The sequence below is a fragment of the Pseudopodoces humilis genome, chromosome 1 (genome assembly GCF_049639895.1).
Source record: "Pseudopodoces humilis isolate 2021_Gansu_Grassland_sample_001 chromosome 1, ASM4963989v1, whole genome shotgun sequence".
NCBI classification, from domain to species: Eukaryota; Metazoa; Chordata; class Aves; order Passeriformes; family Paridae; genus Pseudopodoces; species Pseudopodoces humilis.
Window position 1 is genome coordinate 60,782,579 of NC_142200.1, and position 12,703 is coordinate 60,795,281.

General features: G+C 39.1%; 1 protein-coding gene across 1 annotated transcript in view; it reads right to left on the bottom strand.

The window, feature by feature from the left end:
- CTNNAL1 (catenin alpha like 1) overlaps positions 1 to 12,703 on the bottom strand; it is a 56,444-nt gene that overhangs the window by 21,767 nt on the left and 21,974 nt on the right. The window contains exons 3-6 of the mRNA XM_005517347.3: positions 7,880 to 8,067; positions 3,004 to 3,123; positions 730 to 819; positions 250 to 420 (exon numbers count right to left, since the gene is read on the bottom strand). Coding sequence (XP_005517404.2) covers positions 250 to 420; positions 730 to 819; positions 3,004 to 3,123; positions 7,880 to 8,067 — 569 coding nt within the window. The remainder of the gene's footprint in view (positions 1 to 249; positions 421 to 729; positions 820 to 3,003; positions 3,124 to 7,879; positions 8,068 to 12,703) is intronic.

Sequence of the window (12,703 nt, forward strand, 5' to 3'; positions counted from 1 at the left end):
CTCAACAAAGTATTAGAGTTCTAAATGCATACTGATTCAGAAGGAGAGGTGTATTTTGGCAATGACTATTAAAATATAGCCACCTCTTGACAGATTCTTTAACATTTTGGGACAGTTATTTAAGTCAACATTGCTGAAGAGATGCAGCTCCATGATCTCAGATCTAAAACCCCCTTTTTTTTCCCCCCCAAACTCCAAGTTAAGAGGTACTTTATTGCCTGTAGAAAATAATATTATTTCTACTCCTACCTTGAATTCTTTGATGCCAGAATATATGCTGATGGGGGCCATATCATTTTCTCCATTTGGTCTGGAGTCCGTTACAATTTCTATGACCTGTTCCAAAGCTAGTCTCATCCGATGAAAAACTCCATCTTTGTTAATACGAGCAGATTCACAGTCTGGATGCCTCAGACAAGTCTTTTTAAAGAAAGCAGAGTAACTCTTATGAAAGAGTAGACATGCAGTATGTGGAAATGAATGCTTCCTGCGAAGGCAAGTCTAAAGAATGTGTTTAGAATATGGTGAACTCCTTCTGTTAAACTGCTGGTAAGTCAAATTCACACCGTTACTTAGAATATAAAGATTTTCTTTCCTCATTCTTTAGACTTACAACCTTCTTTAGCATGAAATCTAAAGTGGGGCTGAGAGAGGAGAAGTCAGCTCATCTGGCAGATGCCATGCTTTGTGATTTAGCCAAGTTGTGTAAGGGTGCACAAACTCACTCACCTTTGAAGCAGTCAGGAGCATCATAGTGCACTTCTCAAGAACAGCCCTAGATGCTGCCATTCTAGCCTTTTTCTTCTCATCCTTCAAATCCTAAATAAAAAAAAAAAAAGAGAGACCTAAATATTACGCAGTATCTAAATATTAACTGCTTGTGAGACTGGAAGAAGGAAACTCATGCAGGTGAATGGGTTGTGAGAAAGCTTTCAAATTTCTGACAACTGCTATTTCCAGCCTAACTCATGATTTAGAACTTACTTTTCAGACAGATTTTAATTGATGCATTTATTCTTGGCTCTCTTCAATTCAGATTTCAAAGAAGGAAGAACTCCAAGATACAGAGTATGTTATATAAACTCTTGCTAATTTTGATACATTTATCTTAAAGCATTATTCATAAAAGACAAAAATGAGGTGAAAAGAATAGCTGACATGAAGTATTTTCTGAAATGGAGGGGAGGGTAAGGTAGAGACAGAGAACACCTGCTTTTCATTGTACTGCAATGGAGGAAATGTAAACTAAATCTTTTTTCTATTTGAGAGTTATATTTGCTAAATACCAGTAATAAAAGAAGCCTTAATAGGCTGAAAAAGCAATTCCTTGGTATTTCTCTGCTCTGAGTACAGAAACTTATCAAGAACTTTCCAGGGAAAGATGGCTACATCTGCAAAACTGAACTATACCCCCAGCAAAGCTCATCAAAACAGAAGAGTTGAGAATCCAAAGCCAGGTGTGGGAGAAGAGGGTAGACATGAATCCCTCAGCATGCAAGAGGTTCTAACAAGGGGAAGAACTCAGAAAGCTCCAACTACAATCTTGCCACTGCTCACAAAGACAGCTGAGTGCTATCTGACAGTCAAACAGGTAACTGAATGGGACTGGTTAAAGGCTTACAGGATCCTAATGTATATAATAATATATATAATATATTAATCCTAATATACCCTAGATTAACAAAAACACCCAGATAAATCACAGCAGTCTGTTTTGGCATTTTTATGTTTGTATTTAGCAACTACAGAAAATCTTTACGATCAAAATCACATTGAAAACCAAACCAACAAAACAATCAAACATGGAAACAGTTGATTTCTGAAATTCTGACATTACACTGATAAATCTGATGGCACCCAAGAATTTATGGCACACTTAAAAATACTATGTGGGATTTTTCCTCCCCATGAAACTAGTAGTGCCAGACAGTAGTCTTCACATTGTAAACTGAGCATATCAAGGAAGTCCTGACACAACTGAAAAAGTGGTAATGTAGCATTCTTTCTAAAAGAGTCAAGTAGGCAAGGAGGGGAGAGCAGAAGACCACTTAACATTGAAAATCCAACATAGCTGAAACGACTACAACTTCCTAATAATGCATGTTTCCCTTTCAAAGGAACAACTGCTTCAGGGAAAAAATACTTCTGGGAAAAAAAGTTCACTTCTAAGCAGGTATTTCCTTTAATTTTAAGCAGCTTTCGCAGTAATGGTTCTTTGACACCAAGCATACACACATCCACAGTAAAAGGAAACACATGATGCCAGCCAATTTGGTTGTACAAAATGAATTCTCAATTTTGCTGGATATTATGGACTCTGTATAATTATATCAAACCCTGGTTTAGTTCTGAACAGAGGATTGGAGTATCAAGGGAAAGCAACTAGATGTCACAGCAGAAGTCCTAAGCCTCAGCAAATCATTATATTTACATGGAAGTAGTGGGAAAAAAGCTTCCTGTATGAATGAAAGGCTTTGAAAGAGTAGCTGCATGTGAGAACTAAAACTCATTGCCCTAATGTAAGAAAGTTTTGACCTAAATCTAGAAAAAAATTCCATAATAATAATAATAATAAAAAAACAAACTCTAACAAGCCACCAAGCAGATTCTTTATTAGAATCCATTTGGAGTTTTCTAAAATAATGAGATCCTTTCACTACATGCAAACATCAAATATTTCTGTCAAGTAACAACAGACAAACTCTCTACCGGAGTAATGAGATAGAAAAGTTAGAGCCAAAACATAGTGACTGAAGCCAAAAGACAGTGCAAATAACACAAACCCAGGCTTCTGGAAGATATGCAGGGCAAACAGCGCAACCACATTGCTCAGGCTGAGCTTTAAAATCAAAAGGCATGTTTTGGCTGGAGCAAGGAGAGGGTAGGTTCCAGAGACAGGATTCCAGCAATTGTTTTGTTTTCTATTATCATCCCAGAAGAACCCATACCTTCCTGATAATAAGATTAAGATGATACTGTGCAACATCTCTTACTAATACTTACATTTTGCCGATCTCCAGTTAAATGAGCAAACTCCACCATTTCATTTCCAAACTGACTGAATATTTGTACAAACTCCTGGAAACTACTGACTTTTTCTAGTTGCTCCATTGTTGCAAGAACCTTCAAGATAAGGGAAAATACCATAAATTATCAAGATGCTGAACAAAAAACATTATCAGTGGACTAGAAGTACTATTTAAGCATTAATAACAGCCAGAAATCAAATGGAAGTTAATTACCATGCGTCATTCTAAGTGAGTCATTTGTTGTCAGCCCTCAAAAAACATTTTCCTTGCTCCTCACAGTATTAAGAGTAACAGTATTAATGGATTCAGCTTCCAGATTCAGGAAAAAATGTGGTTTTAAATTTAATATGACAGTGACAAGTGCAAATTATATCCCCATGTTATAACCCTGCATTGTAACTTTCCATTTCAGATGCCTAACTTTTAAAGTCTAACATCACAGTTGCACAGGCACGTTTCAGTGGCTCTGTATATTAAAAAAAAAAAAAAGCAGAATTCAACAAAACTGAACAAAGAAGTTTGAAAATGAATACATAGTTTGATACTTCCCATAAGAACTCTAACTCTGGAAAATTTTATTAGCTGCATATAAAACAAAGAACTAAATATACCCAAGTTGTATCAAGCTCTTACTCAATATACATTAAAGCATGTAAAATCAGCCTTTTTTTAAACATTCAGCAAAGACTATCATACAGCTTATAAATTACTGATTACTGAAGGTATCCTGTGAAGTCACTACATTATGGATTATAACAGAAATTAACATCTGCTTTTTCAGGTTAGACACACACTTGCTAATCCCAAGGTGATCTTTCAAATCCACTAAATGTGTTCAGAGGGGAAAACACAAAGCAGTTCTGTATTGTCTTTCAGACTGGTGATAAGACTGCATGAAAATTTAACAGACTGTACTTGAAAGGGAGAGTCTTCGACTGATTTTTCCTCTTCTATGCCAAAAGTATCTTCCCCACAACTACAAAAGCTGTGTACACACCTGATTACGACAAACTCCCCCTTCCCTGCCAAACTCTCCTAGAAGCACTCATTTGTTTGTGGCACAGCAGCAATCTCGGCTGTAACCTAAGTAAAGCAAATGTCCCACTAAACGCTGCAACCACTGTGGAATTCACTGCTCTATCAAGCAATATTACATCATATTACAACATTATATTACTTTATATTATACATTTATATATTTATATTATATTACAGCAATCTGTCTGAGTATATTATGTTGGACAGACAGTTCCACAAAGGCTGCAGAAACAAGGACCTTTCCTGATTGCAGTGTTGATGCATGAGAAAGGCTGGAGTACAAAGGACGTAGAAGGGAGATGCATAAAGATTTGAAAATAGCAGTATGGGAGTGAAAGAAGGAGAGAACCGCAGGAATGGGAAACAGAGGATGCAGAAAAGTAAATGTGGATAAAACATACAAGCTAATGTCCAACTTTCTCTTCTGAAAATAGATAAAAAGAAATATTAATGATGCTCAACTATTCTAGGTTTAAGCAAATGTAGTACTTTATGAGTATGACCTTGGTTGCAAACAACTCTGTTAGTTTTCTGTTTCTCTCATGACAAATTTCTTGTCCAATAAAAATTTCAGTGAAAGCACATGCATTTCCATTACACTGAATAATTCTAGACATCCCAGGCAGAGCTGACATTCCGAAAAACTGTGTAGACAGCTCTAAATTTGTCTAAAGCTTATTCAAATGCCGATACAATGCAAAATACCTGTGATGTCTTCCAATTTTTTAATTTTAAAACTTTTTCAACAAGAAACACACAGATAGCAATTAAGACATACATTTTTTAATTAAAAGGTTAAAAAAAATGTAAAAAAACCAATGCTTTAAGCTCTTCTTAACATCTAAATTAGCACTAGGTGTTTACTCCACAGCTACTGCTGCAGGATGAATGTCGCCTTGCAGACAGCAGTCGTGGGCTGACATCACTTCAGGGCACATCCATATTTTGATCCAAAATGAACAGTGCAGCAACTCCCCCACTATCTGTCACTTCCCTGCTTATTGTTCTGGCTCTCCTAACCTGACTGGTGACAGTGAGTGGAGCAAAACCTTAAGCTCACTGATGCAGTGACTAAGTGTGATGGACAATGAAACTGATTTTGTGAGGTAGGAAAGATGTGGGCAGGTATGGGAGAAAATGTATGCGATCCAAGAACACAAGGACAGCATATATGGTGCAGAGAATGTGGAAGCAGGAAGGGGATCACTGGGGATCATCAGCCAGAGGCTGGATTCCAGAACAGATCAACATTCTGGAAGATCTCGATCACTTTGTTGGTCTGAGAGATTAGATGTTCAACCACTCATCTGTTTTTCTATCCTTTGCCTTTGATTGACTCTTTGTTCACAAGAGGAAGAAAATGACAATGGAAAAAAAAAAAAAAAAAAAAAGGTGTTCAGAAATAGGCAGTAAAAAAAAATGGCAATAGAAATTTAACATTGGGCATTCAGTCTCTTCAGATAAAAATGGAGCTGAGATCTTCTGGAACAGTGACGTACTTCAAGAAGCCAGGATCTTCTCCAGTTGGCAGTAGTGATGATTCTCTTCCTACCTTTCCATCCTCTTTGCCATATTTGCTACACTGTCTTAGAGTATTTGTGTGCGCTTCTTAAATTCCTGTCCATATTACCCCACTACCACATTTCCTGTCTCCTACAAGAAGAACCTCTTTGTTATCCATCATATTGGTGTCTGACACACTTTTCAGGAGTGTGCTCTATAAAAATTAGGGCATATATAAATATTAGGCCTGTAAAAGACACCATCATTTGTTTAATCTGGTCCTAGAGATGTGCATTGTTCTACCGCTACTACAGACAAAAGCAGACTTTCCCAAATGTGCACTATGCACAGAAAGGAAAATGCACTAAAACCCAAAGATCACAAAGACTAGCTGTGTTCGGGGGTCATCAGGCACAGCATGGCCAGTCAGGCACGGAAGAGGATTTTCCTGCTCTGCTCTGCACTGGGGCAGCCTCACCTCAAGTGCTGGGGACAGTTCTGGGTGACACAATATAAAAAAGATATTAAGCCATTAGAGAGTGTCCAGAGGAGGGCTACGAAGATAGGGAAGGATCTCGAGGGGAAGCTGTATGAGGAGGAGCTGAGGTCACTTAGAGTGTTCAGCCTGCCAAACAGGAGACTGAGGGGGAGACCTCATTGCAATTACAGCTTCCTCATGAGGGGAAGAGGAAGGGCAGGCACTGATCTCTTCTGTGACAGGACCAGTAACAGGACCCAAAGGAATGGCCTGAAGATTTATTTGGGGAGGTTTAGATTGTTTATCAGGAAAAGGTGCTTCACCCAGAGGGTGGCTGGGCACTGGAACAGGCTCCCCAGGGAAGTGGTCACAGCACCAAGGCTGAGCATTCAAGGAGTGTTTGGACAATGCTCTTGGGCACATGGTGTTACTCTTGGGGTGTCTTGTGCAGAGCCAGGAGCTGGACTTGAGTCCCTTCCAACTTAGGATATTTTACAACTCTATGACTATGGCAGTCAGAGTCAGATACACTTTGGACTATGAGATTGCTTGAAATGCTTTCAAAATTAAATGCTGCACCTATGCTTACTATATTTACATTGGTGTATAAATGACAATATTTTCATATATATTTAAAATTATCAGAAACCCAGAATGCTCCTGGAAGGATATAGCCCTCCTTATCCTTTCATGACACACATTTGCATAGTTGCTCCACAGCCTAAACCTACCACTTTGAGAAAGGTAAATATATTAGGATTACTGCAGGACTGCAGACGACAGCAGAAAAGCAGCAAAAGGTATTAAATGCACCATTCTGGTCTTCAGTGCAAAAAAAGACCAAAGCTGCAAGGAACTCCAGCAAACCAAGACTGATGAAACTGCTACCAACCGAGTCAACCACTGGGAGAAGAAATGAGCACAGAGACAGCAGATCAGTGCTGCCAAGTCCAAAGCCAGAGAGAAGCAGGTAATTTTGCTGGTTTTGAATCCTAGACTGAACTAAGTGTCTTGGATCTAGGTGCTGCAAAGAGACCGGCAGGTCTGGAAAGGAAACTGGGACAAAGGAATAGAGACAGTATGAGGAGTCAAAAGTGGAAAGAAGGGCACTACTCTGGATTACAAGCACAAAATTAATGGAAAACCCCAGGCCTTATCAGGTTCTCATTTTTCAAACAGGATTTTTCTATTTTTGTTTTAGCACATTGTGAAGAAAAATGGAAGAATATCCTAAAGGCAAGAGAGTGAAGTCTCCACTGCATGAAATAGATTACGTTTGAGGTTAAATGGGCCTTCATACATTATTTAAACCAACCAAGTAGTTTCATCCTAAGTTTCAAGACCTAAGTTAAACTGCACAAAAACCTTTTAATCTGTAAACCTCATTTCACTGGTATTGACTTCTATGTGCATTCCTCACAGCTTTTTGCTTAGATGCCATAACGCTCTCCTTATCTTGATCCTGACAGTACAAACATCCTGTCATTAGCAAGTAGATTTATTGACCATTTTACCAATAGACACACTTTTCACCACACAGCAAATTTGAAGTTAAATAAGCAGTAACAAAGCATCTTCTCCAGCATAATAAGCATAATAAGAATAAAGCAATGTGTGTGACATAAAATGCAGAATCACTGAAAATTGTTATTTTTATCCTACTGACTTAGAGCCATCCCCTTTCATATATCTGGTAAGTAAACATGTGCAAGACATTAATTTTTATCTCTTTACTTTATAATTCCACCAGAGAGACAATGACAATTTAACATCACTCTTTTGCACTCTCTACAGGTATTAGTTAAACAAAACAGAAACGAAGCTACAATACCTTGTTCCTGGAAGTTATAATTTGCTTAATAACAATTCTGTCTGCTAACACCAGCACCTTTGTGACAGAAGAAAGCAATAACCTTGCAGCTTTTACCACACCCGTTTTGTCTGTAAAGATTGTTATGTGGCTGTCAGATTCCGGATGATCCAAGCTTGCCACATCTGTAAGTTGTGCAATTGTTTCACCTAGAAGGGAAAAAAAAAGAATAAAGTGATTTTATATACTTAGAAGAAAGATATTGGGCCATTAAGCATTCTTAGCTTTTACCTTTGAGACTAAGACAATTTCAGAGCTAACTACAACTCTTTTTATTTCACTTCTTTCGACTGACTGTTGGTGGCACCCTCTCCATATTTAAATGTGGATTACTATTCACTACTACCTTTTTCTTCCATCTGTAACATACACTAATTTTCTTACAGTAATCTACAGCTATTTGAGGGGGGAGGGGGGAGTGATGGGTGAAATTAAGGAGTGTGGATGGAGAACACATTCATGGGAGGCATTTTTCTGATTTTAATAGCTAAAGTCAAACCAATGTCCACACTTGCAGCATCAATCCACTGAAAGAGTGGGATGCAGCAAGGAAGAAAGAGCTACAAATTCCCCACCACCTTCCAAATTTCAATTAGCATTCCCATAATTTATGGGTTTCCTATTCCTGGAGAAGTCTTCAGACATGAATAATAAAGAGATTCCAAACAGCAACTTTACAGCTCAGAGGACTGAAGCACGATTGTGAGACTAGTGCACTTTACATTCAAAGGAGGGCCACTAAACAGAGCATTGTCAGAGACAGGAGAGGAAAAAAAGGCAAAGGAGTGCTGATTTTCAGTTCATCACCATCTTTTTATTCAACTTGCATTTAGTTAAATAGATAGTTAAACAGGCTTAATTGACCACTTCTACTTTTTATGCAGGTAAAAACTCTACATCCACTGCAGCTAATGGGTTCCTTATCTGAGAAAGAAACACAGACCCTATCCAATTTAATCTTTTGGAGTACCCTAGATAGTAATGCAATACAGGAAAGACAGAGCATTTTGCTAGTCTGTAACCAGAGAAGGAGCAAGCTCTGATACATGATTTCTGTCAGTGTGCAAGAAAAGGTGATCAACCTACACCTGACCTACAGATTGTCCTTAAAAATAAAATTTAGGAGATTTGATCAAATTCCCTATGACTCATCTGCAAAACCTCAGTGAAGGTAATTCACCTAAGCAGGCAAAATACTCCAAAAGCCTGATAAAGCCAGTGCTCCCATTTGAAGAACCTGCATTATTCTGGTACTCCAAAAATACCACACACTATAGAACAAGGAAGGCCTGACAGTCCTTCAAACCACAGAGCTCCAGATTTCATAGTGCTTCTCTCTTCTGATAATTATAATCCCCTGGGTCCTTAAGCTGCCGAAATAGTATTGCATTATGGAAAGGAACTGGCAGTACATTTTCTGGGAGCAGGCCAGGTCACAAAAGGCATGCTCCAAATAATCAGAGTCATTCCAATATACCGTCCTATAGTACGGTCTGAGACAGTGAGTTCCACAGCTGAAGGCCCTGAAAACAGATAGAAGCAAGAGGAATTATAAAAGTACAGCTACAGTCCAAAGAGCGAGGGGCAGCCAGGTGCACTCCCAGTGAAGCTGTAGGACAAGTCTCCAGTCAGGTAAGATAATTTGACAGTAAAACACATTGGCCATTGCCTTCTCCACAGTCCAATTCATTTCACTTCACACCAGTCTCTACTTGTTCACCTTTTTCAGCAGATTAATCTATTTCTTTGACCTCACAATATCTGTGACAACATAAAATACTGCAGAAACACACAGAGTACAATTAAAACAGATGCAAAGTTCTTTCGGTAACCAAGAAAGGATGCACACCGTTATCCCATTTCTTATGCTGTAGGATTCACCTTCTCGAGGATGAATCAAATCATACGTGAAGCAGCTAGCCACACAAAGAATTGTCAGAGAACACTGAAACATCTGCAACATCTGCCTGTCAAAAGTTCCAGGCAGCCACAGAAACTCAAGTCTTCTGTTAAAAGAACAAAGGCTTTGTTCTCTGCCTACAGATCTGCAACTACAGGAACAGGAATTAAGCCCTGGGAGTCAGCTATGAGGATCAAGACCTGTTACAGTAAAGGGATGGAGCTAGGGAAGCTACACCCAGCTGGGTGTACACCAGTCCAAAAAACACATCTGAGCATGTCAAAGAAACAGTTCAGTGTCACTGTAATTCTCCTATCATGACAGAGATTATGACAATTGGGTAGAAATGATAGAAAGACGCCTGTCATGTCCATCTCAAAGAAGGCTAACAAGAAAAATTCAGGCAATTGTGGGCTAGTCAACCCCACATCAGCCTCTAGGACTACCACTAAAATAATTTTGGAAGACATTACCACATTAAGCAGAAAAAGGCAATCAGGAAGAGCCAGCACAGACCTGCCAGGTTGAATAGTCCCTTATTGATCTGAATGCCTTCTACAATGAGATGACACTGTTTTTAAAAAAAGAAAGTAATGAATGCTGGGCATCTCAGCTTCAGCATGGCCCCTGCCATGATCTCCCATAACTTCATCAAGGGATGTGGACTAAGTGAACAAAAATGTGGGTAGGAAATGAACCTTACTGTTGGGCTTGGGGATGCTGATAATGGGTACAAAGTTCACTGGGCACTCAACTTCCAGACGTGTTCCTCTGGGACTGACAGGAGTCATGAAAACTATTCCCTGGATGATAACTCAGCATGTTCAGCAAGTGTGTGAACAATACCAAAGTGGGTGAGTGTCTGATACTGTGGAGGACAGGGCTGCTAGACAGAGGAACAGGCTGAAAAAAAAAGGGTCTGATAGAAAAATCTGTGAAGTCCAACAGGGGCAGTAAATACCACATCTGGGCCAGGGTAACACCACTCAGCCCTACGTGCTGAGATCAGATGTCAACAGGGAATCTTTGTGGGGAAAGGCATGGGGGGGGTCAACAAAGAGTTTAACAGGGTCAGCAATAATGGCCAGCTGCACCTGGAAGGCTGCAGAAACGATTCTTCCCTTCCTTTTAGCACCTGGAGGCAACATCTGGAGTACCCTGCCCACTTCTGAGTTTCTCAGTACCTCAGCTGACATAGTGGAGCCAGTGACATATGGGGAGAGCTTGAAGAGGGGAAATTTCTTCTTACCCAAGAAGAGAAGACCAGTGGCAGAGCTTTCTACGCTCTACATCTATTCCCCAAGTGGGCAGGTATGGAGAGACACAGACTGATCCCAGTATGTATGGTAATGAAACAAGAAGCACAGAACAAGACGTAAGAAAATACTTTCACTACAGCAAAGGTGGACAAACACCCTTAAGTAAGGGCACAAGAAAGAAGTAAGAAATGAGAAGTGTACAAGAAATTGCATGATCTCCATTCTTGGGAGTTAAAATGGCCCTTACAACTTCAGTTATTCTGTGATTCCATTTATCCATTTAAATTTCCATTTTTCAGCCTTCTTCATTTAGCCCTCTCTGTACTAAAACCCAAAGCAATAATAGGAGAGAGCTATTTATTGCCATTATTTTATTCCATGTCTCCCTTTAGGGCTACGTAGTCAACTGGCAGTGAATACTGGAAAAGTTATGACACTTATTCCTGACATGTGCTTTCTCTTTTAAATTAGCTGGTCTTTCCTAGTTTTAGGGAGAAAAAAAGGACCAAAAAAAAAATCACAGATGGGCATCTAAAATGTGCCTCTTTAAGTTACATTCCACTACTATACTGTCATTGTAAACATTGACACTGCGCAAGAATAATGTTACGCAAAATCTGCTACATGACCCTCTGCAGTGTTTTAGGATTCTATTTTGAGTCAATCGAATTACAAGGTTTATTACAAGGAAATAGTCATAACAAGTCTGAAACACTTCAGATCACTGATTATACCCTTCATAAGAGACAGATACAACATCTGTCATCCTTCAAAGCCTCTGCAGGATACGCAATTGATTTAAAGACTCCCTACTTTTCTCAGAAACTGAGATGCTTAATGTTCTAAATCCTTTTGTGTTGAAATCTATCTTTTATGCCTAACAAAATCTCCATTTCTGAGACACAATCTAATTTATTGGCTAAAAAAAAGTATGAACAGCTCTACCAGATTCCCTGCCCTAAAGAGCAAGGGGTTTCTGCAGCCTATGCCCTCAGAACATAGGGCTCTGTAATACAGGTCACTATTCTTAGCTATAATTGTCCAGGATTTTTTTTTTGCCTTGCTTGGAAACACCAAACTTATTAAAAATGGCACTTGAGTAATCATGTTCAGAAACTGAGTTCAGACAACATTTATCCATAAGAATTAATCCGCTCAAAGGACGATGTTACTTTGTCCAACACTGAACAGCTCACAGAGATAATATTGGCACAAAAAACCCTCCATCAAACAAATAACCAGGAACAAACATGTTCGCTACACTGAATTTCCCATGTAAGTTGTCGGTTAGATCTCAAATGCAGGGAACAACTGAGACGTGCCAAAGTAAATGTGAGGCTGACAGAAATGTAAACAGCCCATATCTTCACTCCTCTAGACTGAGGCTATTACTGAACCACAGGAAATAAAACTTAAAATGAGAAAGAACTATAGTATTTTGCTGGGATAAAGTACTGCTGACTATTTTTAGGTTCTGAGGTCCTCCTGCATACAGTGATTGGGATACTTAACCACAGCATAACTGTGAAGTCAAGAAACAGATTCAGACTGCACTGCTCTCCCAGCAGCTGAGATTATCGATGTGAACTTTGGCAATTTTGGCTTGTCAGCATTTTACTTGGATCT